We start from the raw sequence: 26,814 nt of genomic DNA, 5'->3' as shown, positions 1-26,814 counted from the left end.
GGAATTATTACATTTTAGTAGAAATTCAGGGTTAGTTAAGTATAGATGGGTCGCATCCCCAGCCGCGTCCTCAGAGCATGCTAATAGCTGGCTGGTGTGTTTACGGACATAATCAATCAACCCTTATCCCAGTCTGCTGTTCCCACATGCTTCAAGAGGGCCACCATTGTCACTGTTCCCAAGAAAGCTAAGGTAGCTGAGCTAAACTAAAATAAATAAAACCTAATATAACTCAAACGGAAAGCATTTGCATTTTTTTGCAAAGCACTCACTTCCGTCATCATGAAGTGCTTTGAGAGACTAGTCAAGGACCATATCACCTCCACCCTACCTGACACCCTAGACCCACTCCACTTTGCTTACCGCCCAAATAGGTCCACAGACGACGCAATCTCAACCACACTGCACACTGCCCTAACCCATCTGGACAAGAGGAATACCTACGTGAGAATGCTGTTCATCAACTACAGCTATTTAACACCATAGTACCCTCCAAACTCGTCATCAAGCTCGAGACCCTGGGTCTCGACCCCGCCCTGTGCAACTGGGTACTGGACTTCCTGACGGGCCGCCCCCAGGTGGTGAGGGTAGGTAACAACATCTCCACCCCGCAAAAGAGAAATGCTCACTAACAGGGATGTAAACAAATTTGTGCACAAAATGTGAGATAAATAAGTTGTTTGCGTGTATGGAACATTTCTGGGATCTTTTATTTCTGCTCATGAAATATGGGACCAACACTTTACATGTTGCGTTTATATTTTTGTTCAGTGTGTGTGTGTGTGTGTGTGTGTGTGTGTGTGTGTGTGTACGTACGTACATACATACATACATACATACATACACCCACACACACACACACACACACACACACACACACACACACACACACACACACACACACACACACACACACACACACACACACATACATACATACATACATACATACATACATACATACATACAGTGTATTTGCCCCTAATGCAATTATCCAGTCTTATAAATCCCCAGTGGGATTTTGTCAAATTAATACATTATATAACATTCTAACCTTGTTTAGCATTATCTAGTCCAAATATGGCACTATTTGTATACGTTTCAATAGGGGGATTTTATTTTGAAGGCGAACACAGGTAAGAGCACTTATTTCGCGGTGACGTGCATTTTGCCCTGCTGCGCGCTTCCTTAACAACTCAACTGTACTCGTGTTCACGTCTATTGGCTCAGAGTGACTCGTTTCCCATATAGGTGATTTTACACTGACCTGGCTCCTTGGAACGGTTTCAAACAACACAATTCACACGAAATGTCTAAATTGGAGCAGGTCCTTGATCTTGAACCACCGTATGATCTCAAATTTAAAGGTAAGATAAGAATACTGTCGGTAGCTAGCTAACGTTACCACCTGTACTGCTAACGTTACAGGTTGTAGTAGACGCTTTCGGGAGTGGTAGCTATCGTTACCACTACAGTTCCCTGGACCGGGGATGTGTAGCTACAACAACCCCACTGACACCGCTTGTATACCGCCGCCATTTTGAGATGGAAGCGAGGATATATGGGCCTACCGAGTTACAGAGATATCACTTTAACAGTACTGTACTTTCTAATATTCTAACCAACCTACTGGTTTTGGAAGGCGTATGCTCTCTAGATCGGTATGCTAGTTAAGCAACCCATTCTGATTCGACCAGACATTCTCTGATTAATTTATTTGCCAGGGTCAGTGACAAGGCTGCAAATGCGGTTGTGAATGGGGGCAAGCTGATTGACTGACAGCTCATATGCTAGTTATCCCACACATTGACACATTGCATACCCCATTTCGCTATGCCCAGATAGTGCATGCATTGTTATAGCTACATGTTTATCTGAGCCTAGATACACTCTGTTTTCAATGGGTAATTTTACTAAACAGTAAACAATCTTCCATAATGTGTAGCAACTAGTCTGTTGGTTGTCAATTTTGCGCCTGTTGTGTGCCATCTTCACGTGAATCCATTGACCCTCAACACAATCTCCTCTCCCATGCAGGTCCCTTCACAGAAGTGGTGACCACAAACCTCAAGCTCAAAAATCCCTCTGACAGAAAAGTATGCTTCAAAGTGAAGACGACTGCACCTCGCCGGTACTGTGTACGGCCCAACAGCGGCATGATTGAGTCGGGAGCCACTGTCACTGTTTCTGGTAAGGCTTTGTATCTGCAGACCTTTGTCAGTGTGCTGCCAAATATGACAGAGTATCACTCAAGCAACCCCTTTTCGTCAACAACACTAAACAAGAACAAATTATATCCTGTCACTATTTCCACTATAATTCATTGTGTGACTTTGTAGAAGAATCAATCATGTACATGTCAAATGCATCTACCAGTACGCCTATATGTAGGCATAGTTGTTGACCCAATTTTGACCCCATATCTTCTGCCTCCACAGTAATGCTCCAGCCCTTTGAATATGACCCCAATGAAAAAAGTAAACACAAATTCATGGTACAGACAATCTTTGCACCATCCACTGCTACAGACATGGACGCAGTGGTAAGTTTTCCTGTCTACATTACTACTAATTACATTTTGTGCTTTATTCTAGTGGCTATGTCATCAATGGAAAACCTGCTTTTGTTGATCCACAGATTTCATTACTGTATTTAAATATATTTTTGTCATTTCTCCAGCAGAGGGCAGCAAATAGTATATTACACAGCCTGCTCCATAGTATATTACACAGCCTGTGTTGCATGTTTATTGTTATTCCATCAGCGGTCCCTGTGATCAATTAATCCATCTATGTTTACCTTATCTTGTACATGTTGAATCGCCACAGTGGAAAGATGCGAAGCCAGATGATCTGATGGACTCCAAGCTGAGATGTGTGTTCGAACTGCCCTCTGAAAATGATAAAATGGTAAGTAGTGTGTACAGTAGTACACTATCAGCGGCCTTCCAGGGTTCTGGTGTTATACGTCCAATGTTGTACTTTTGTCACAGCCACAGTTCAGTGTTGTCTGTCAATGCATCTTTTTCACATTCTCTCAGAGTCTACATGGCTTTCGCTCTCCTTACTGCTGTTTGTTCCTTTCTCTGCATTTTATGTAGGTACAGTCATATGATTGTTGCCGATATGCGATCTTGTGGATTTTTGTGTGGATAAACTGTAATAACAAGCATTTCTACCTCACAGCTCTCTATGGTCACATCTGAAACACTCACATCATGTAACAATTACAACTTGTTCCTAATGGTGACAGGTCAGTTTTGTTGGTTCAACACAGTCATTTATAGCAGTGTATAATGTTTTGCCCTACAACCAAAGCAGCAATTGAGAACCACTGAACACCCCAAAGTTAAAGACATGACCTCTATATATCTATGATCATGCATGCTGCATGTGCTTCCCCTCGTGCGATAGCCTAGCGGTAGTGCCAGGGAAACCCGTGGTAGCATCATGGCATTCACCACTCCTGGGCAGACCCCCAAGCTCAGCGCCAGGCACCTGGGGGACAGGGCAGCCCCCACCCCCGGAGAGTACCGCACTCCCCTGTGCAGCTGGCACCACCTGGCAGCCCGCTACGACTCCAGCGATCTCCCAGAGTTCATGTCAGCACCCAGCTCAGTGAGAGGCAGGCAGTGGAAGGTTTGTGGCAGAGCAGGAAGTGGCTGTTCAGGGGTAGATTGGGAAGTGTAGTTTACTCACTGTAGGTGGTCACCGCTCTTCTAGTGTAAATTCTGATTGTAGTAGAATAGTTGTCTGATCAGTGCTAAGTATGCTGTACAGGTATGGTTGTAGCTTTGTAACAATGTAATGTTGAATAATGGTTATAACTGTCATTTTGCCATTAGGCCCCTAATGAAAATGTATCACCTCTTCATACTAATTTCAAACAAATTGAAGTTTTCAAAAATATATTTCCATCGATGTAACGGTTTTATGACATTTGGTCTACTCAAAAGCGTGTTTAGTTTATTTGGTTGGCATGTACAGCAATGTCGGGAGGGAAACTAGGTTCCTGGTCACTTTTGTATTTTTTCACTTTGGCTGCCTCCAGAATGATGTCGATGCAACCAAAGCTGCCCCCGTCCTCAACTCCAAAGCAGATGGCACGTCGGGGCCAAGGCCCAGCAGCGCGTCCATGGATGACTCTGAGATGAAGAAATTGATGGCTGAGTGCAAGAGGCTGCAGTACGATGTGGGCAAACTCTCAGACGAGAACAGACAACTCAAGGTATGGTCATAGGTTGTGTGATGTCTAGGGTTGGTGGGATATTAGGATAGTATAATATATTGGTGATAAAAGGTATTATATCCTCAAGGCATGGAGACTAATGTTCTTGTAAGATGATATTGGCCTGGGGCTTTGGCTGTGGTAAAGAAGGATGTGTTTATCTTCCTCTCAGGACGAGGGCCTGAGGATGAGGAAGTCCCTCCGGTCAGACGACATGGTCACCGGCTCGGGCGCCATGATGAGCAAACAGCACTCTTCCAGCTCCCTCCCCTCGCTAATGGTCGTCATAGCAGCTATCTTCATCGGATTCTTCCTAGGGAAGTTCGTCTTGTAGGGGTGGGGAGGGGGTGGGCGAGAGAGAAGGAAAGTGGGCCGGCATAGGCTCTCATTTGTCTCCCAAGACCCTCAAGGTTAAAGTGTGTGTTATCGTTGACCTGCCATTATCAGTGATAGTGTCAGCTCACTGCGTACGTACATATGTTCTGTGTACCCGAATCATAAACTGGCCTCGCCTTTTACAATCTCACACGGTTAGTACACATGTGGGGAAAAACAGAGAGGAATGAGCTTTCTCTGGGGTTTTCTTGGGGGGTTCTGTTCAGATGTTCTGTTCTTTTTTTGGGGGGTGAGGCATCAGGAGAGGGAGGTTTTCTTAACTCAAATTTTACACTTGTTAGAGCATCGATAACAGGCGAGTCGGGGTACTGGGTTCAAGACTTTGGTTGAACAATTCTAATGAGTTCTCTTTCTGTGGTTTTAATAAGAGTTGGAATGTTCAGTGTCTTGTATGTTATTTTAATCATTTTAATAAAATGGGATGGGGGGGGCCTTCCAAGCAAAAGACTGCTAAATGTTGCTGGATGGCCTCTTACATTTAAATGTTCACTGAATTCTTAAATCCTTAATTTTTCTTGAGGAATGTGAAACAATACAGTATGCTGGGAATATAGGTGTCTCCTTCCATGGACATTTCCTGTTTCCTACTGACACACACATAATTATTAAATTTCTTTCTAGATTTTTTCTTTTTCTTTACACAAGTTATATATATATCCCTCGTGAGGCAAACATTGACTGAAAAGATCTCTCTGTTCTTGCAGTCCTGTCCCATGGTATTTAACATTGAAATAAAATGTTTAACATTATTTTTGTGGCAGTTTGTCATCTTTGTGCATCTTTTGTCTTTGAGGAAGAGTGAGGCTCGATTCCATTTGTGTTTGGTGTCCTCCATTCCTTTTAACTCCAATTGCAAACGCCATGTGAATGTCATTGGAGAGAGCTGCATGGAGCATGATGCATAGGCTGAGGTTCAACCCCATGGGGCTTGTAAAGGCAATGTTCACGGTAAGTGCTGCATATGTCGGCTCGACATTCCTTAAAAACACGCCACCAACTTTTTTTGTAGTAGGTTAGGAGAATTAAGTTTAGTTTCAAATCCACAAGCTTGAATATTGACAACCATCATGACTACCTACACAGAGAAAGGAAGAAACCAGTAATATGGCAAGGAGAGAGAGCGAGAAACCTGAAAAGTCACTTGTATCGAAGTGGCGTGTTATTAGGATGTCCCATGTCGGCTCAATCGAAATTACTTTTAAATGGCATTGTCGACAAAGCGTGATTGGATTGAATCACGGCCATAGACAACTTGTGTTGGGCCGTGTTCATTAGCGCACACCGTACGAAAACAAGCATTTTTAGTACAGTAGATCATCGTTTCACCTGTCATAGTGTTTCATGCCTACTGAACACGACACAATGAGAATGTAGCAACTCAACATTAATTACATACACTGTATTAAGAATCTAAAAGTCCAATGCACAGTCAGTGCTGCTCCACAACATTCAGCCACTGCTAACCCTAGCTGAGATACAGAACGGGTATAGCTGCAATAAGCAGTACTTTGACCACATCCAGCATGCCACCTCTTTCTCCCTGTTTGCAGCAGCTACTCCCCAGCCTATGGAGCTGGTCGGCTTCCCTCCCCCAATCCGTTGGCCCCTGGTCGGCCCCTGTACACTGCACTAGGGGAGCCTGGTAGGAGGTGGCCGTCTTATGGGGCTGGTTAGGGCTGGAGCCATCCGTGGGCCTCTGGCCGTTGAAGAGAAGGAGGTGGTCCGCCGAGTCTCGATCCATGCGGAAGAGTTCGTACTCGGTGTGCGGAAGCCGGATGCCCAGGGCGGCACAGCCATGGGTGGGGGTGACGTCCTGCTCCAATCCCTGGCGCCATGAGCCCTCGGCCCCGCACTCATTACCCCGGAAGATATTGAGCAGGGAGGTGGTGGCCTGGTCCATGGGGGTCACCCTCATGTGGTCCACTGTGAAGACCAAGAGGGAATAAGGGAGGTTGTTATGCACACTTTAATAATGGCATGATAAGCTGTGATCATACATATATTTTTTATTTGGACTAATGCCTACCTGTGAAGACAAACTCTGTCCCTCCCAGGACCCTGGTGGAAAGGACTGCGTGGCTGTAGTGACCCCGTGCGTACAGGCTGAATGTGGGGTGTCTGCACACTGGGTCAGAATAATGCCAGTAGTGGCCCTCCCAAGTGCGGTTGTGGTTGTGGAAAACAAAATGGCGGGTGAGGAAGAGGACCCCAGGGCGGACCTCACACCGCTGGCTTACCCATTGGCCCTGTAGTTTGACGGATAGGTTTTCTTCGCAGGGCAGGATGGGAGGATGATGCTGGTCCGCCCTGGCCATGACTCTGCAGATAAGGCAGGTACGCTCATGGCTCTGCAATGGAGAATGTTTTTGAATGTTACATATTGTGAATCAAGAAGGAGAAATACACACACCTGCAAAAGACTGTGGATGTTGAACCGCATCCCATTTCAATGTGTTACATCCATTGTACCATCAACATTATTCAGCTGTTTCATGAAATGTGTGTTTTTAAGAACCTTGCTTACTATAATACAATAAGAGAAGCATAATGTGCTAAAAGGTGAAATAGATATGTCAAAGCAGTTTAATGAGTTACAGCATGGTGATAAATAACACCACTGATGCAAACTGAAATGTCAACAGACAACCAATCATGATAATGAAAAACACAAACAAGGCAGTTCAAACTAGAGTCTGTTGTCTGACTCTGACCTGCCCAGCCAACCCAATAAAGGAGAAGAGTGCTGGCTTGGCAGACTGCTTTCTCATGTGTTACTTGAGAGTGTTCCTGGCTCCACTACACATCCTAAATTGATGGCAGCGATGAAAACAATCACCATGGGAAAGAAACAAAAGCTTCTCCCTGGCCTGGAAATTGCACTTGGTGATGGGGCTACTACTCCTCTCTCTCTTCTCTGGACGGGGCTCGTTGAACTTATTAAAAGCAGTGGGTGCCTTCTCTGCCTTGCTCTCAAGTCCTTCATCATTAAACAGAATCAGCCACAGGTGTGTGAGTTTCAAAATGACAATAGCTGGGAAGATGGAGATACAGTTGAATAGACAAATAAAACAAGATATTTTCGCATCCAAAGCCTCTGTTTTGGATTATTCCAAACCTTTCAACAGTCTGGTAGACTAGAACATCAAAGATGACCATCATACACAATGACTGCCTTTATGGTTTTCGATCCCTGTTTACACTCATTGGGCTGTGCATACATTCTAGTAAAAAGCCCATCAAGCCCCTGTTATGTGGAGAGCCCATTTTAGAGTGTACTCTTAGTGGTTGAGCATCAGATTAACGTTATAGCTGAGCGTACTGTATTCATTCAAGGCTGGCTGTAGCTCTACCACCTTCGCTACCATAGAATGAATGAATCACTTTCAACATAACTCGCCTCAGCTTTTAACTTTTAACTAGAGCTCATTTACATTGCACTGACACATTATAGGCTGGGAGTTGTTTGTGTTGGTTAAAAAAAAGACATGCTGGTAGATATATGGGTAAATGCTGCGGGGAGACATAAAAGGGATGGATCCTTTTGTATGACGGAGGAGAGGGAGGAAAGGAGGGAGCTTCTGAACTGAAGGCCTAGTTCCATCTCTCTGGTCAGGATCCAGTTTTATCCCTCTGCCCTCGATACAGCCTCAGGCACACACACACTGCCACAGAGTAAGGGCAGGAATTCAGAGCACAGCATACTGCGCCACTATTTGCTATTCTCTTTGAAGAGCGGCTGTGGAAAACCAACCAACAGATGATCACTATCATCCGTGGGTCCGCTCTGCCGCTGGGTTTGCACAATTCATATTCTCTCCCATTTTGCCCAAAATGAAACACAGAAAGTTGTCGTGTACAAGAAGCTACAGACAATACTGTGATTGTTGAAAGAAAATACAAGTACACAGCACTGGAATATGATGTATCACATACTGTACATGTGTGGCATCATTGTTGCAACAGTTTGTCATCTTCAACATCCACAATACTTTTCAGTTAGTAGGGATTTGATACTTGAAAATGAAACTACAGTATCTGCCAAAAGGGATTCTATCTCAGTGGGTCTCAGGATGTAAGTGATGACCCTGAACATAAAAATACAGAACAAAATATATGTAATAATATACATTATATATCTCTATGACTCTGACCTTGGTGTGCTGCAGGGGCGGCTGGTAGCTGGAGGGTTTGTGGTGGGTCCTCTGGGCTCGCTCAGTGTGGACATCCCCCAGGAAAAGCTCTTCAGTGTGGTCATCAGGGACCTGGGCGCCATGATGGCGTCGCTGCTCCACACGCACCAGCTGCAGCTCATTCATAGTGAAACCCAGCCTGCGGGCACAATCCCTCCCCCGCTCCTTCTCCTCGCCCCACAGGTCATAGCTGATATGGGGCTCCCAGGGCTCCCACGACTCCCCTCCAACCAGGGATGAAGCTCCGCAGCTGGGCTTGAGCCACTGGCTGAGGTTCCTGGCTACCTCAGGGCTGTGGAACACAACCTGGACGCTGTGGAGCTGGTAGTTGGCCTCGGTGCCTCCGCGGACCACCCATGAGGCCTGGCGCAGGTGCAGCTGGCCCCGGGCGAGAATGGTGTAGGTGGGAGAGGAGCAGCGGTTGTCCCTATAGTGGAACAGGAGGACCTGGAAGGTGTGGTTGTGGTGGAAGAGATAGGATCTGGTGATGAACTCTGGCCCAGGTCTGACCTCACAGCTGACAGGGGGAATAGAGCAAAACATGAATGATATTAGCTTAGTCAAATTATTCACTATTCCAGTATTATGCAGTGAGTCAGGTGGGTAACTAGAGTCAAAACCCAACCTACCAGCCAGTTCAACACCTAGTCTTTTACCCTAAGAGGTCTAAAGCTGAACCTGGTGTTGTGCCAAGTAAGTTTACATACAGAATAGTACTATTATATATTGCCGTGAACTTAACCCAACACCTAGCAACCTCCTCAAGAAGTTTAGATCTCATGTGTCTAGAGCTGCAAGGTCCAGGGTTCAAGCTCTACCCCCCCGACTTCACTACAATATATTGACTATACATTCTTAAAATGATGTACATTTTTAATAAAGATTAATAACAAACCGTTTAATGGCGCACATTACACAGTAGTTTACCTGGTGGATACCCAGTGGCCTGCGATGTTGGGTGGCATATGCACTGAGATCTGTCCTCCATGGAGGTGCTTGAGCATGTAGTGACATTGGGAGGCAACAATAACGGCATGCCGATCATGCTGCTGCCCATGTTTCCTCCCCAAGGACCTGACACTGGCTCTTATGTCAGAGTGAAGCAGAGAGCCCTCACAACCACCTGTAGGAACAGTGGATAAACTGGGATGTCATTAAAACACTTTTAAATGGTTAAAAAAACTCGCAATTATGTATGTTTTAGTAGTCTATTATACATTCATGAAAACTATATTACACAAAATAACATGAAAATAGCGTGCTTTGCTAAAAATCTATTGCTAAATTCTAGAAAATAAAACAAGAATCCACTACTTGTCGTTTAAAATTGCATTTTCAAATCATATACGTTTACATTGTAGGCTATATCACCCAATATTGGATATAATAATACAACTATTTAGGATACATTTTAACTTGAAAATACTTCCACCTTAATGTTAAAAACTCACCATTGAAAAGAAAAGCAGTAGAGATAATCAATTTGATCAGTAACATTGTTAGTCTTGACTGAGACGACACTTTAAAAAAGATTTTAATTAGGTAAGAATCACTCCAATTTCCATGATAAAGTATTGTTCATCGTTAATGAATTGTCTTCCTTCCCATTTGAGCCGTTCGTCACCAACCGTTCATTCCAGAATAATCAAATAGATCATTGAAAATTCCGTTGTCAATCATTCTAAGAAACGTGGCTTGCTGCGCCGATACGAAATAAAACGAGTTCCTTTCAACAATTTAGGCTACCAATTCAGCAGTTCTTCAATGTTGCTCTTAGATAAATGTTATTCATTTTGTTATGTTTCCTCTATCCGATTTTTGTATTTTAAATGGACAGGCGCACTCCTCTCTGTCCTCTGTGGCATAGTTGAAGAACACACACACGAGTAATATTTTCGTAGGAGGGCACTATCATGCTTTGACTCAGTGCCCCCCAACAAACCGATGAGTCAAATCCTAAAGTGAACGTGAGCAAAGTAAACTCCCGCAAGCAAAAAATAACCAGTGATATGCTTGGGCAGTTTAAAAACAACTGTAGTAGTAGAACACCTAGGTCTGCACTCACAGCACTGTGCCACTGACAATTTGAGCAAAAGTTATAACATATTTTATAAGCAGCTTTTTCATTTTTTCACTTTCATTTTTCACTTGTTGCTTTGGTATCACATTTCAGACCAGTGGTATAAATTATTGTTCATATTAAATACTACACATTCAAATAAACAACTGTTCAAGACATTGCCACACCATACATGAATGCACTGTACAGTATTATAGCAGACACATAATTAATTATACGTTCTACATTTTACAGCAGGCCATTGCAATACAAATGCAATAACCAATGCACTCACTATTTTTATTGAAATCTCCTGGGTTATGAATAATTTGGTGGAATATAAATATGCCTTGCATTTGAGTAGTGAGAGGGATATTTGTCAGTGTGTGGTCAAAAATACCTCTCACTCCAATCTCTCCTCATCTGTATTTCCTCAGTGACCTGATGGGTTTTTCAGCTACATAAATCATTTATCAGTTTGGTTGAGTAAAAACATACAAGAAGCCTACAGTATAAAATCCTGCTCCTGAGGTAAACAGTAAAGTCGATGATCCACCCAAGCTTTCTATCCTAACATTGTGAAGTCCAATAGTAAGATTCTGCAAATGAATTCCTCTCTCTTTCTTTGTTTCTGTCATTTGCCCTCTCCTCCATTATAATGTTATTGCAGTTAGAGAATCAATGCATGCACTGAGATAAAATAGATTTTGATTCATTGTATCCACACACATTTATAATGTAAATAATACATAGTGGGTTCTAAATAATTATATTTACAATATCACTACCAATCATCATGGCCAATCTGGTCTCAAAGCATTTCGTATTATCCTGTACGCAAATCAGAGACACACCATTTAGTATGATTTGTTACGTTTTGTAAGGTATGTCTTAATTTGTGGATGCACATCACACATTTTGTATGATATGTTACAAATCCTAACTAGCTGGCTAATGTTAGCTAGGCTTGGGGTTAGGGGTTAGGGTTAAGGTTAAGTTTGGGAGTTATGTTAAAGGGTTAAGGTTAGGGTTAGCTAAAATGGTTAAGGTTAGGGTTATGGGAAGGGTTAGCTAAAAGCATTAGGGTTAGCTAACATGTTAAGTACTTGCAATGTAGCCAAAATGCTAAAGTATTCCATGATGAGATATGAACTCGCATCCTTTGGGTTGCTAGATGTTCGCCGTATACGCCCACCCATCCATGCTGACCAAACACGCTCTCATTTTTGCCTTAAGTAACCATCTGTCTTATATAACCATACCAAACGTAACAGAACATACTAATTTGAGTGTCACCGGATTTACATTGTCTATGAGACCAGGCTTTATAATGTGATATTCATGTTCTAAAAGGTGCTGCCTGGTCAATCCGTCGTCTGCATTGGCCATACAAGCATTTATTGTGATGTGGCCTTCTCAGACGTCAGAGCAAACATGCCTTCTGCGCTTCGCGGCGCAGCGCAGAGCCGTTGTGAAGGAAGTTGTCAAGGACGTGAGTCTGTGCTTATACAGGACCTCCCACTCTCACCTACCTTCAACCAATCATGTTAATGCAGAGCTATATGGAGCCCTCCGCATTGTTTCAAAATTGGAGAGGAACACTGCAATGTGGTACGGAGATCAATTTGGCCTCTGCGTACCTCCTGAGGCTCCGCAATTGCGTCACACCATCTATTTTGCGCCTCCGGCCACATTTTCGGATCAAGCATAAATTGAATTTAAGTCGCAGAAGGTCTCACCTAAGTGTGCGTGTGTGTAGTGGGAAGAGACTGCTCCTTGTGCTCACTGGGCGCCTGCCAGCCTGCTAGTACAGCCTAGCACTGGCTCGCCCAAACCCTTAAGGGAACCTAAGCATATTTAACAAGACCAAAATATACTTACTATGGGCATTTGTGTTGCTAAATGAAAACATGCTTGCGTTGGACGCCACTTTGATGCTCAATGGGGTAAAATGCAACACGAGAAAGTAGAAAAATAACCTTTCATGTCCATGACTGGGAATGTCTTGAATGGGCACTGAGTATTGGCATGGATGAAGGCATTGACAGGTTCTGATATCAAAACTCAGTTTGTGGTGTAATTCAGGCGTTAAAAATGTTTCCTCAATGGACAAAGAGCTATTAAGATTAGTCAACCAGCTATAAAGTCCCAGTATTTAAACCCACACCAATCACTGACTGACATCCAGCCACAGCTTCTCCATCCTCCATCCCTTCCTTCCACATATTGATACATTTTTACCAATACAGTGATGTAGTGGTGACTGGAGAAGTGTGTATACTCTAATTTTGTCCAATTATTTTTTTAGAGTAGCTACCCTTTAATTCAAGTGTGCAGGCACCTAGTACTGTTGTTTGATTAGCGTTGTTTTTGTAGCACATGAGATGGAGTTTGCAAAAGTACGGCGTAGACCATCCACTACACCAATGTTTCAACGTGTTTCAATGAAACAAGGATTTGTGAATTACCACTACCCATTTCATAATGTTGACTGTTAGGTGCACTTTGGGCTGGTTTCTTGAACGCTGGACACAAAATAATCTTGGACTTACTCCGCTGAAGGACAAGAGAGAGTGTGAGTGAGTGTCTGTGAGGAGATGAAAAGAGCAGCTGTGTCTGTGGTTCCCCACAGGACTCCTCTCCACTCAGGGGGATCTGGAGGCCGATTAGGGATGGAATCCTTGTGGCCTTTGTCGTTGGGGGTGACAGGACCCAGAGATCAAGGGTCAGTCAGCCCTCACAGATGGGAGTCATTTGACCTCCTCTTCTAGAAGTTGGACATTGTGGATGGATGGCAGATATATAGATGGATAGATATACCACACTGGTGTTGAACATTGCAACCCAATCTGAAGTGATTTGAGGTCCCACTGGGCACAAACTGGTTGAATCAACATAATTTGTTTTTATTTAACTAGTTAAGTCAGTTAAGAACAAATTCTTATTCACAATGACGGCCTAGGAACAGTGGGTTAACTGCCTTGTTCAGGGGAAGAATGACAGATTTGTACCTTGTCAGCTCAGGGATTTGATCTAGCAACCTTTCAATTACTGTCCCAATGCTCTAACTAGTAGGCTACCTGCCGCCCCAAAATCTGTCAAAGTATTGTGACGTGGAATGTACAGTGCCTTGCGAAAGTATTCGGCCCCCTTGAACTTTGCAACCTTTTGCCACATTTCAGGCTTCAAACATAAAGATATAAAACTGTATTTTTTTGTGAAGAATCAACAACAAGTGGGACACAATCATGAAGTGGAACGACATTTATTGGATATTTCAAACTTTTTTAACAAATCAAAAACTGAAAAATTGGGCGTGCAAAATTATTCAGCCCCCTTAAGTTAATACTTTGTAGCGTCACCTTTTGCTGCGATTACAGCTGTAAGTCGCTTGTGGTATGTCTCTATCAGTTTTGCACATCGAGAGACTGACATTTTTTCCCATTCCTCCTTGCAAAACAGCTCGAGCTCAGTGAGGTTGGATGGAGAGCATTTGTGAACAGCAGTTTTCAGTTCTTTCCACAGATTCTCGATTGGATTCAGGTCTGGACTTTGACTTGGCCATTCTAACACCTGGATATGTTTATTTTTGAACCATTCCATTGTAGATTTTGCTTTATGTTTTGGATCATTGTCTTGTTGGAAGACAAATCTCCGTCCCCGTCTCAGGTCTTTTGCAGACTCCATCAGGTTTTCTTCCAGAATGGAAGTGCAGCAAACTCTCTCCAGAAGTTCAGTGAGGATCTCTGAATGATCCAATGTTGACCTAAATGACTAATGATGATAAATACAATCCACCTGTGTGTAATCAAGTCTCCGTATAAATGCACCTGCACTGTGATAGTCTCAGAGGTCCGTCAAAAGCGCAGAGAGCATCATGAAGAACAAGGAACACACCAGGCAGGTCCGAGATACTGTTGTGAAGAAGTTTAAAGCCGGATTTGGATACAAAAAGATTTACCAAGCTTTAAACATCCCAAGGAGCACTGTGCAAGCGATAATATTGAAATGGAAGGAGTATCAGACCACTGCAAATCTACCAAGACCTGGTCGTCCCTCTAAACTTTCAGCTCATACAAGGAGAAGACTGATCAGAGATGCAGCCAAGAGGCCCATGATCACTCTGGATGAACTGCAGAGATCTACAGCTGAGGTGGGAGACTCTGTCCATAGGACAACAATCAGTCGTATATTGCACAAATCTGGCCTTTATGGAAGAGTGGCAAGAAGAAAGCCATTTCTTAAAGATATCCATAAAAAATGTTGTTTAAAGTTTGCCACAAGCCACCTGGGAGACACACCAAACATGTGGAAGATGGTGCTCTGGTCAGATGAAACCAAAATTGAACTTTTTGGCAACAATGCAAGACGTTATGTTTGGCGTAAAAGCAACACAGCTCATCACCCTGAACACACCATCCCCACTGTCAAACATGGTGGTGGCAGCATCATGGTTTGGGCCTGCTTTTCTTCAGCAGGGACAGGGAAGATGGTTAAAATTGATGGAAAGATGGATGGAGCCAAATACAGGACCATTCTGGAAGAAAACCTGATGGAGTCTGCAAAAGACCTGAGACTGGGACGGAGATTTGTCTTCCAACAAGACAATGATCCAAAATATAAAGCAACATCTACAATGCAATGGTTCAAAAATAAACATATCCAGGTGTTAGAATGGCCAAGTCAAAGTCCAGACCTGAATCCAATCGAGAATCTGTGGAAAGAACTAAAAACTGCTGTTCACAAATGCTCTCCATCCAACCTCACTGAGCTCGAGCTGTTTTGCAAGGAGGAATGGGGAAAAATGTCAGTCTCTCGATGTGCAAAACTGATAGAGACATACCCCAAGCGACTTACAGCTGTAATCGCAGCAAAATGTGGCGCTACAAAGTATTAACTTAAGGGGGCTGAATAATTTTGCACGCCCAATTTTTCAGTTTTTGATTTGTTAAAAAAGTTTGAAATATCCAATAAATGTCGTTCCACTTCATGATTGTGTCCCACTTGTTGTTGATTCTTCACAAAAAAATACAGTTTTATATCTTTATGTTTGAAGCCTGAAATGTGGCAAAAGGTCGCAAAGTTCAAGGGGGCCGAATACTTTCGCAAGGCACTGTATTTCTGGAGATCTTGTTGTATGCTGATGAAATAGTCATCTTTGATGAGACAGAAGATGACCTCCAGAAAATGTTGAGTATTGTTAATTTATGGTGTACTAAATGGAGACTAGTGATAAATCAAGAGAAGACCCAGATTGTTCATTTCAGAAATAATTTGCATTGTACACTGAGTGTACAAAACATTAGGAACACCTTCCTACTATTGCGTTGCACCCCCTTTTGCCCTCAGAACAGACTCAATTCATCGGGGCACATGGACTCTACAAGGCGTCAAAAGCGTTCCACAGGGATGCTGGCCGATGCTGACATGCTTCCCACAGTTGTGTCAAGTTGGCTGGATGTCCTTTGGGTGGTGAACCATTCTTGATACACGTGAGAAACTGTTGAGGGTGAAAACCCCATATCCCCTTCAAAGGCACCTAAATATTTTGTCCTGCCCAGCGGTGAGTATATGCAGGTATACGCTGTATACCCAGTCATTTTTCAGTGAGCATTCCATATACTCACTTCTTAATCCCCACTGATACGTATCAAAGTAGTGTAGTGCAGCTATACGCTCTATCAATTAATAAGGCTGATGGAACAGATCGGAATGTTTAGTTTAACATTTTTATAAACTATTATTTCTCACCTTTTCAGCTCAGTAGCTCATAGTAGCTCATAGGCAGTAGGCCTATGCGTGAATGCTCCACAATACAATTTGGGAAAAAACTGTAAGCGGTTTCATGGACAGAGATCAAATCAAATTGCATTTGTCACATGCTCCGAATGTAGACCTTACAGTGCTTACTTACAAGCTCTTAACCAACAATGTTTTAAGAAGTTTTAAGAAGAATAAGTGTTAAGTAAAAAATGGATAAGTAAAAAATAGGATAGAAAGGTGACAAATAATTAAACAGCAGCAGTAAAATAACAAGCGAGGCTATATACAGGGGGTACCAGTACAGAGTCAATGTGCGGGGTCACTGGTTAGTCGAGGTAATTGAGGTAATATGTACATGTAGGTAGAGTTAAAGTGACTATGCATAGATAATAAACAGAGTAGCAGCAGCATAAAAGACGGGTCTGGGTAGCCCTTTGATTAGCTGTTCAGGAGTCTTATGGCTTGGGGGTAGAAGCTGTTAGGAAGCCTTTTGAAGAATTCTGGTTACGGTACGAGCAGAGGCTTGAATTTTGTTTCAGACAGGGCGTGTTTGAGATTGCTTAGTTTGTTCACAATGCCTGGTGGAGAAATGTATTGTTTGTGTAGTGTGGCTAGATGGTATCTGTACTTGCCATGGTTATTGTATGTATATCATTTGTTAAAAGTTATTTTGTTTTGAGTACAAGGAAAATGTTACTGTGTTTACTAGTGTCTTGTAAGCCTGTGTGGGCTGGGCACCGGTAGGTGTATGACACTTAAATAAATAATATCAATCTTCATCCACTATCAGAAAAAAAACTAGAGGCTACGCAGCACCTCCTACTGGAGAGTTGGTCTACCTACAGCTACCTACCCCGGCCAAACCCGAAAGACGCTGGGCCAATTGTGTGCCGCCCTATGGGACTCCCAATCACGGCCAAATGTGATGCAGCCTGGATATAGGCCTAGGGTCTCAAGCTTGGGTTGATTTCAAATGAAATATTCAAGTTAATAATTTATATGGTGATTCATGTCTCCATCTCAAGCCAAAACCTAAGTTAAAGCATAGGACTAAATCAAATCAAACTTTAAAGTGCATTTAAAATTTGATTGAGTCCTATTCATTATCTTAGATTTTTGGTTGAGATGGAGATGTGAATCCAACATATCAATTCATAATTTTAGAAAAACTGGAATTAAAGCAGACTAAAAGTCAGTAGCACAAAAGATACATCTCCTTCAAAGGTTGATATTTGGATGGGTTGACAACCAAACACAACATAACATCCCCTTTGCAATACAGTAAATAGCCTATTAACAAATTATATGTTGGATTCACGTCTCCAACTAAACCAAAAGTTAAAGAATAGGATTAAGCTAGTGGCACAGATTTAACTATCCAAGCATTAGATACAACTGCTTTAAATGTTGATATTTGGTTACATTGTGAACAAAACACAATTCAATATGACTTTTGTAACATTGTAAATAGCCTAAAGTTGAAGCTATCTTAAAAACTAACATAACAGTATTTATTCAACCTTAAAATGAGTAACACATCCATGGCCACAGGTTACTGTAACTATAAAAATATTCTTACGTAGCCTAATCATAGAAATTGTGCATGTTCAAGATAGCATACAAAGGTTCCAGGTCTGTGGAGATCTTCACAATTGCTATAATAATCTGTGCAGAATCTTGAACAGCATTAATCACTTGCACTATGTACTTTTAATGGAATCTTAACTGCAATCCAGGTCATTTGGTTGTGCAATTAGATGAAACAGTGATAACACATTAACTCATTGTATAAATACAAAATATCTGACATTGTATTCCCATTTGAACTTTGTTGTGCTTTTAGATGGTTGAAAGGATAGTGATTACACATTGGGAATTCAACAAACTTCTGGCTGTCTTTCTGAGTGGGTGAATAATGGTTGAAATCTCATTGAGCAACGTCTCAACCGATTATAACCCAAATTTCCACATTGAAATGACGGTGTGAGCCCAGTGGGCTGTATTATGCATTGTATTGTAGCTTCTATGACCTAGAGTAGAAATAATTTATTCGCAACAAATAAGACAATAACGTATTTATGTGAGAACTGGGAATGCTTTAGAGAAAAATATCCACAAGCCTCAAGTATTATTTTTTAGACAGGTTGTCTCTGTTGTCTGGTCAGACAAAACCAGAAAAAGTTGATGTTTCATCCTCAAGCAAACAGTTTGAAATGATAAGTGTCTCTAAACATTTGAAGAAGAAAAAATAGGCAGTGTGTTCCCAGGGAACATTTCCATGTGGGGCTCATATGGGTCAATGAAGGGCTGTTCCATGGATCACATGAGGGAAACCCAACAGTGACCCACAAAGTTATCCTCAGCATCCATATTAGCCTCAATGTTAACCCAATTGGGTACCTACTAAGATAACCAATTAGAGCCCTTGCCCAGTTGAAACTAATTTAAAACCCAGGTGGGGCCCACCTGGACATGTTGGCTGGGGTTGTTGCTTGAACATCTCAATGTGGTGGACATGTGGTGCATTGACGACCAACAAGAGAAGACAAACACACCCAGGTATAAGGGAATAAGGAATGTTGTTCTGGCTCTGGGGTTCTGAAAAATGTTCCACACGTGCAAAGAAATCTGTGTCGAGTCCAATTGGAGCATCTCCCCCCACTGTGCAAAGCAATTATAATCAGTCATTAATAATAACCCTAATTTAAGAAATGTATCCCAGAAAAAGAAAAAAAAGAGAAACCACAGATGATCAATGTTGGATTAGTAATAAAAGTCTCAGTAGCAGTTGTGAGGAAACAACCCTTCCACATCCATAGATGGTAAACTGCCATATAAAGTAGGCTGTGATTGAGTCATTAGTAACTCTAATAAAAAAATGTAGCCCAGAAAAGGAGAAAAAGGAGTCAAAGCAATGGCAGATCAGTAACAAGCATCTCAGTAGCAGTTTGAACCAACCCATCCACATCCATAGATGGCAAACTGCCATTAACAAGAGTATGGCAGGTCAAGTCCACTGGTGGTTATTCTACAATGTCTTCCTGCAAGCCCAAACTTCAAACGCTGGCCTGGAACAATGAGAATTCTGACTGGGCTTCCTGTTTCCTCCGGTGCTTGTGAAGTTCACAACACCAACAGCGAATGAAAGCTCCTCAGTGATGAAATCACCAATCCGGGTCAGAATATGATTTGTCTCTCTCCCTCGCAGAGAAAAATTGTTCAAACACTGAGCAACAAAGTTTCTTGTAAAAACACCACCATCAATTTGATTTCACAAATTTTACAATATCTCTAGGATAGAAATCCCAGGCCTTGGCTACATATAATCCTACAATTTCTCCCAGGTTCTAGTTTCAAAGTTCACAAGCTCTTTAAAACCATGGCCTTAGAAGCATACTGGGTTCTGTGAATGCCTATTATCTTACGTTGGCATATTTTCCCCATTTTGTGTTTAAACTCATTACCACTGTGTACCTTCGGCTGCTAATCCCTAAACAAACCGAGAGGGAAATCCCAAATCCATGTCCCAAAGAACTCCCTCCGTCTGGATTAGATTAGTGAAGAACACCGGCGAATCGAATCAGACTGCAGCAACACAAAGCAGGGATCAAAAGCTTAGTACTGAGACAGAGCCCAATAGGCTACGGCCAGATCTCAAGATTGCTATTGAAAGGTAGAGGAAAAGTGTAGACTGCAAGGGCCCTCCAGGTGAAGAGCTGAGAAGATTTATTTTTCACATTTTCAACGTATTAGGCCACACAACGCACTGCAGCAATGTTAAATAAAAAGAGTGTTGTCTGATTCATTGGTGGCCCTGGCCTGCAGCATGTGTACTACACTGAATAGTTTACCATCTATGTTTGGCATGGTGGTTAAAGAAACGTAAACTCTGTTGCAGCAACAAAGGTTGAGTGAGGAGATTGCGTTCAGAGACATCACAGAAGTTGCTCAATGATAGAAGTTGCTCACGTTCCACTTGTGCAGGGCGGTAGGCAGTCAGGCAGCAGACACGGTGCAGTCTAGAGGAATTTGTCCCACATTTTCTGTCTCTCTTTTTCAGAGGAGCTGCACACAGAGTTTTGATGTGGCGCGTTGCAGTCTACTGACCACAGTCCTGTGGGAAACCACATGAGTCTGGCGTCACTTGGGGCTATAGCAGCTCATCCATATGAAAAGGGAAATAACAGTCACATCAGCACTATTCACTGATGTAAAAACACTATGGTTTGTATGCTTCACAAAAAAAGGTACAAAAACGTCTCCACATGTAAAGACCTGATGATGAACACAAAACAATTGTTGTACTACATTTGCTTCCAGTTCTAAAACATCTCCCGAGACAGTGTACATTACGTCTCCATGCGCACAACAGAAAAAATATGTTATCGTACACTACAGGCGGACTTTGGAAGTCCACGCATGTTCTTTAGCCCGGTGACATTTACCTATGCTAAAAAGGCTGGTAAAACACGAGGGACTGCAATCCAGCCAGTATGACCAGAGGCAGGTTTTGAGGATTACATTCTGAGAGGATTGGAGAATTCAACATGCCATGCTAACACAGCCCAACATCTCACAGCTTCAAACTGCATAAAACAATATCAAATCTGGTACATTCCTGCATCTTTTATATTTATGTTGGTATATTAATATGATTGTATATATAGATTTTTCTTTATACTTTGAAGGGCTGTAGGAATTCGCTCTGGAGAAAGGCAGCAACAAAAATGAAACACATCAATGAAAAGGTATTTCATTTCACACATATATTTTTGTTGACAAAGGAAACAAATCTTATTAAATCACAAAATGTACCTTGTCTACTATTGCTGCTCAAATCTCACAGTCAGAAAACGAACACTGCTGGTAACCAATAACAAATAAGGAAATATGGAGTTGCAAATAAAATAGTGAACATTAGAAAATGCCACATATATTTTTTTTTTTTACGATAATACAAAATCAATGAGTTGTCACAGTTCCGAACTGAAAATCTTGCCTCCTTGCGTTTTGTTGTAGATCTTGTCGATTGGCATTGAATTTCCCCGTCAGTCATCTGTAGCTAGAGCTTCTTCAGCTGTTCCTCCAGCCTCTTCACCACAGCCTCATTCTCAACCAGCCTGAGGAGAGCAGAGGAGACCACACCTATGTTTAAATATGATTTGAAATCATTTCAAATTATTGATATGTGCTTGACTGAGCTTGCTTGACTTAATTTGACCAAGAGAATGGCCTCAAAACAGACAAACCACCACTGCTAGTGGTAAAACAATGGAGGCCTAAACAAGCATCACAGTAGCAGTTTGGATCAACCCTTCCACATCAATTGTGGGTAAACTGCCATAAAGCTGGGTTATGAAAGGTCATGTCCACTAGCTGTTATTCTACAATGTTTTCCTGTAAACGAGGAACTGTAGGGTGAAATGTGAACAGTAGGGGTCAAATGCACTCACTTTCAAGTCCTATCAGTTACTTCCTTCTTGTGTTCATTGTATGCCTCTTTAAGCTCCTTCTTGGTCACATCCAATTGCTGCTGCTTCCGTGCAATCTTGAACAATAAAGGGACAATGTTAGACTGTGTTTTACCTTACATGCATAATTAGTATTTCAACAAAAATAAAAAATAAATCACAATATTGTAAAAGAGGCATAGAGTATTTTAAAATGGCATAAGAATGGCACTACAAGCTACTACATAAATCTGAGAACGCAAATATTCCAGTTACCTTGCCCTGCATGTTTTGCATGGATTTCTCAAAGGTATTGGGTGCTGCCCTCTGGTGGTTACAGAGAATGGCCACAGCTCTGTTGGCCCGGTTATAGCACAGCAGACTCATATCAGCTGAGGAGGAAAACAACAGGCACATCTTTCATTGGTGTACTCTCTTTACTATAAATCTGCATGTTTCAGAGATTCATGTAGTCATGACACGGAGAACATTTGAGTAAAAAATAACGCAAAGTAAGACCAACGAGGGTCAGGTATGTCACAGAGAAGAGCTGAGAATTCTTGTCAACTATTGTAAACTAGATCTTCAAAAACCTGCACTGAGTGTATTGATGTTGGAATAGAAAGTGGACTAACCAGTGGTGAGCTTGTTGAGCCACTCTTGTAGTGTGGTGGAGGCATTGAAGGTTCTTGGCTGTTAGCTCCGGCATGGACTGGTACAAGCTTGTTCAAGTAGGTGGTCTAAGAACAAACAACAACCACGTTTAACCATATCTGCTGAGGTAGACAAGGATACTGAATGAACCACATAGCTAGTCGTTCTTTGGTTACACTCATTTCCCAGCATTTGCTAAGCATGACCTAAACATGAAAGAACCAGTTACACTGGGTCTTCAACTTATGTTTATTCTATCAAACACGTCATCGTCAGACTCCTTGTTTTCCGTGAACAGCTTCAGGTTCTTGAAATCATGTGTACAAATAATATGTCTGTGAACATTAGATGGATGTTTAAGCCCAGTTTAACAATACATTATACAGGGGAATGGATCTAGAACAGTTGCTAGACAGTGCTGCTCACCCTGTCCTCCACAGGCATAGTAGCATCATGGAGTCATCATAGTAGCAGATGAAGTCTTCGCCCAGGAAGTCCAACTCCACCATGAACTCCTGGCCTCAATCCTGCTGGTGCAGGGTGATGTGTCCCACTCTCAGAGAGCAGCAGCGCACGGCGTTGGCCATCTCATTCTCCTCCTTCTCATTCCCCACTCGCAGGGCCAGCTACATGCACAGAAAGACACACACACACGTTAGTGAGGGAGATATGACTGTTCTCCATTATGTGTTTAAGGTTAACTGAACTTGCACTTTGTTAACCACACGGAGGATAGTTGTGAGGTCTGTACCTTGACTATAAAGTAGAGTGCCACTCCTCTCTGTCTGGTCTTCATCTCCCGGTGCTTCCAGTCCTCGGCACAGCCTCCTGATGGTTGTCACCTTCGGCTTGCGTTTACAAGCCACCTCGTACTTCTGCCAGTCCTTCCCTCCCTGAGCACAGAGAGAAAGACTTCTGAGTTTATGGCTTAAAATAATAAACTAGAAATATAATAGAATTTGAAATGTATGATTTTTACTGGGTTCAGTCTTCAGGCTCTTCTCAAAAGCCTGGGTTTCTAAGCCTTGAAATATAATTTCATTCATAAATATCTGGGTTTATCAATATCCAAATATGATTTAACAAAAATTTTCGATATCTTAAAATATTGTTCATTTTTGTACACAATAAAACACCACTGATATGTTTAATTATTCAGGAAAGTGGGGAGAAAGGCTTTGTACCTTAAGTCTGGAGCTGGGTTTGAACACGATGTACTTGAATTTTCCCTGGACGTTCTCCACCCAGGAGGCCAGCCAGGTCACTGTGTCGTCATGCTGCACCTTCATTGTCATCCATAGGGGCCACTGGTATCTTAGCGCCTATGGAAAAGCAACCAAAACACTTTATTTCAAGCTTATTGCCTTTAGATCGCTAATTCACTTTTTGGAGCAGCATAAACTTATAGGAATATTGTTTGTTCTGTATGCTCTACTGCTCACTTGCTGCAGTTGATGGTGAAGTCCTCCGGCTAGATGCTCACTTTCAGCTTGTCCATCTTGGGATGTTCTCCCCTCCCGCGGAAAAGCTCTGTGGGCTCCACCCGGAAGTCACCAATCTTCTCCCTGTGGGCTCCACCCGGAAGTTACCAATCTTCTCCCTGTGGGCTCCACCCGGAAGTTACCAATCTTCTCCTTGTGGCCATCCAGTACACAGAAGCCGCACCCCTCCATTCATTATTCTATATATTTTTCCCTTCAGACCTGATCGAGGGAAAAAACGAAGGTTTCCACAAGGGTTGCAATGTTATTACTCTCCCTAAGAATATATTTAAAGTTTGGGGACTATGTAATCAGTTACCTGTTTGTTCTTTTGTCATGGCTTTCTTCTCCTCCGACTTCTCCAGAAATGATTTCTTGATGTGCGTGAAATCAAACTGACAGCTTCTTCATCTGCTCCCTCTTCTCTGCTGTCATTTCCTGTTTAATCAGTCTCAGGCTGTTTTTTAAATTAAAATCAGTGATACTAACCTCTCTCTAGTCTGTAATGAAGTTATGTTGGAAGGCACTCTTTGTTGTGTACTCATGGTCCAGCATCTTGGCGTAAAACTAGGCTTACGCCACATTATTAGGTAATGGTTTGTGTTCTGGTGGGAAGAGTGGACCTTTGTGCGTCAACGTTGTTCATTTCTTCCCATTGTTGAAATGACCTGCTTCCCACCGGACAATAAGCATATCACAATTTGGTTACAGCACAGAAAGCCATAAAATGTTTATGCAGGTTTAAATCCAACTCAAGAGATAGACACAATAAAGACAAATACAACACATCTCTAGATGCCAGGCCAGATCTAGCTAATGTAGCTAGCTAGCTAATGTTACCCCTTTTCATTGACAATGTGTGGCTAGTTAGCTAGCAAGAATCCTTCTTCTAGTTAACTAACTAGATAGAAGAAAATGATTCACATTTTTGGTATTTCCCTTTTTCACATCAGTTTCTTGTTTTATTGTTATCTGTATTATACCATATTAGAGTTGCTTTTGGAACTACAGAGAAAATTAAATAAAAGAGACTTTTGGAATGACTTTACTGAACAATTTCAAAGATTTTATTGAGCTATAGTTGATATAAGGAAATCAGTCAATTGAAATCAATTCATTAGGCCGTAAACTATGGATTTCACATGACTGGGAATACAGATATGCATCTGTTGGTCATAGATACCTTTAAAAAAAAGGTGGTGGTGTGGATCATAAAACCAGTCAGTATGACCACCATTTGCCTCATGCAGCATGACATCTCCTTCACATAGAGTTGATCAGACTGTTGATTGTGGCCTGTGGAATGTTGTCCCACTCCTCTTTAATGGCTGTACGAAGTTTCTGGATATTGTCAGGAACTGGAACACGCTGTCGACGTACACGTCGATCCAGAGCATCCCAAATATGCTCAATGGGTGACATGTCTGGTGAGTATGCAGGCCATAAAAAACTGGGACATTTTCAGGTTTGTTTAAGAACATTTCATTCTCTGGAAACAGCTCTGGTGGACATTCCTGCAGTCAGCATGTCAATTGCACATACCCTCAAAACATCTGTGGCATTGTGTTGTGTAATAAAACAGCACATTTTAGAGTGGCCTTTTGTCCCCAGCACAAGGTGCACCTGTGTAATAACCATGCGGTTTAATCAGCCTCTTTATTAACCACACCTGTCAAGTGGATGGATTACCTTGGCAAAGGATTAACGCTCCCTAAAAGGAATGTAAAACAATTGTGCACAAAATTTGTGATATATATGCTTTTTGTGCATATGTACAATTTCTGGGATCTTTGATTTCAGCTCATGAAACATGGGATCAAAACTTTACATGTTGCATTTATATTTTTGTTCAGTGTATTTAGTGGACAGCAACAGATGTTTTTAAAAAGAGTTCCACCTCTATACCTATGGGCACAAGCACTGTTCATGACACAAACTGATCACACCCCTCTTGTTGGTAGAGAGACATTCTTGCAGGTTTAAAGCATATTTCCTGCAATTATATTAATTTTGCCATGTCTAATGCGTATTCATGTGATTCAAATGGCTCAAACACGACAATAAAATCTATGGGCTAAAAAGCTTTAGCTGACATGGGCTAGTGGATCTGGACATTACTGACAAGCAACAAATAGCTAAGGTATGCAATGACTTACATGATAAGAGAAAAACTGTTGATGCACTGACCAATTTTGAAATTGCTCTTTGTGCATTCTAATATTACAACATTCAAGAGTGAGTTTGAAAGCCGGACTGCGATCCTTAAAAGAAATGCGCACCCTCTAGGGGGCACGCCCCACAGTTTGGGAACCACTGCACTTGAGAATAGCAACAACCATACACAGAGTATGAAGAATTTTTACTGTGGAACTTGAAAATTAATGTTGTTCACCTGTTAGTTTACAAACGTATTTTTGGTTAAAAAAAAGTATCCTTTCCCTTTTTTGCTACTTTTAGATTTGCGCTACATTGACATGGCAACGGGCGAGAAATGACATAAGGGAAGCAACATCACCAATCACAAAGTATTCAAGCTAAAACATTTCCTGTATCACTTTTCTCCCATCAGATTCCTTTTCCTTGGCAGATATATT

At 42.0% G+C, this 26,814-nt stretch overlaps 2 protein-coding genes and 1 pseudogene across 2 annotated transcripts; 1 reads left to right on the top strand and 2 right to left on the bottom strand.

Annotated features, from left to right (window-relative positions):
• Window positions 1–610: 610 nt before the first annotated feature.
• On the top strand, window positions 611–5,372 carry LOC110489747 (vesicle-associated membrane protein-associated protein A). The gene is made up of 6 exons (XM_021562612.3): window positions 611–1,367; window positions 2,038–2,190; window positions 2,439–2,542; window positions 2,829–2,909; window positions 4,051–4,227; window positions 4,400–5,372. Exons 1-6 carry the CDS (start codon window positions 1,310–1,312, stop codon window positions 4,559–4,561), a joined length of 735 nt encoding a protein of 244 aa, XP_021418287.1. The 5' UTR covers window positions 611–1,309; the 3' UTR covers window positions 4,562–5,372.
• Window positions 4,937–10,713, bottom strand: LOC110489746 (protein APCDD1). Its single transcript, XM_021562611.3, has 5 exons — window positions 10,265–10,713; window positions 9,741–9,936; window positions 8,775–9,330; window positions 6,650–6,971; window positions 4,937–6,546 (listed from the first exon to the last, which is right to left on the bottom strand). The coding sequence occupies exons 1-5, from the start codon at window positions 10,308–10,310 to the stop codon at window positions 6,089–6,091; spliced, it is 1,578 nt and encodes a 525-aa protein (XP_021418286.2). The 5' UTR covers window positions 10,311–10,713; the 3' UTR covers window positions 4,937–6,088.
• Window positions 10,714–21,310: 10,597 nt separating this feature from the next.
• On the bottom strand, window positions 21,311–24,856 carry LOC110490938 (DNA topoisomerase 1-like; annotated as a pseudogene).
• Window positions 24,857–26,814: the final 1,958 nt, after the last annotated feature.

Source organism: Oncorhynchus mykiss, chromosome 15 (assembly GCF_057628025.1).
Source record: "Oncorhynchus mykiss isolate SJ-2025 chromosome 15, ASM5762802v1, whole genome shotgun sequence".
Taxonomy (NCBI): Eukaryota; Metazoa; Chordata; class Actinopteri; order Salmoniformes; family Salmonidae; genus Oncorhynchus; species Oncorhynchus mykiss.
The sequence above is the reverse complement of the archived record's forward strand: the minus strand, read 5'-3'. Positions and strand labels throughout refer to the sequence as shown.

Excerpts from the sequence above, each read along its gene's own strand:
- LOC110489747 (XM_021562612.3), top strand. The coding sequence starts at position 1,310 with ATGTCTAAATTGGAGCAGGTCCTTGATCTTGAACCACCGTATGATCTC. Across the intron at positions 2,910-4,050 it reads CCTCTGAAAATGATAAAATG|AATGATGTCGATGCAACCAA; the intron begins GTAAGTAGTGTG and ends GGCTGCCTCCAG. Across the intron at positions 4,228-4,399 it reads ACGAGAACAGACAACTCAAG|GACGAGGGCCTGAGGATGAG; the intron begins GTATGGTCATAG and ends TCTTCCTCTCAG.
- LOC110489746 (XM_021562611.3), bottom strand. The coding sequence starts at position 10,310 with ATGTTACTGATCAAATTGATTATCTCTACTGCTTTTCTTTTCAATG. Across the intron at positions 9,331-9,740 it reads GGCCACTGGGTATCCACCAG|CTGTGAGGTCAGACCTGGGC; the intron begins GTAAACTACTGT and ends TCCCCCTGTCAG. Across the intron at positions 6,547-6,649 it reads GACAGAGTTTGTCTTCACAG|TGGACCACATGAGGGTGACC; the intron begins GTAGGCATTAGT and ends TGGTCTTCACAG.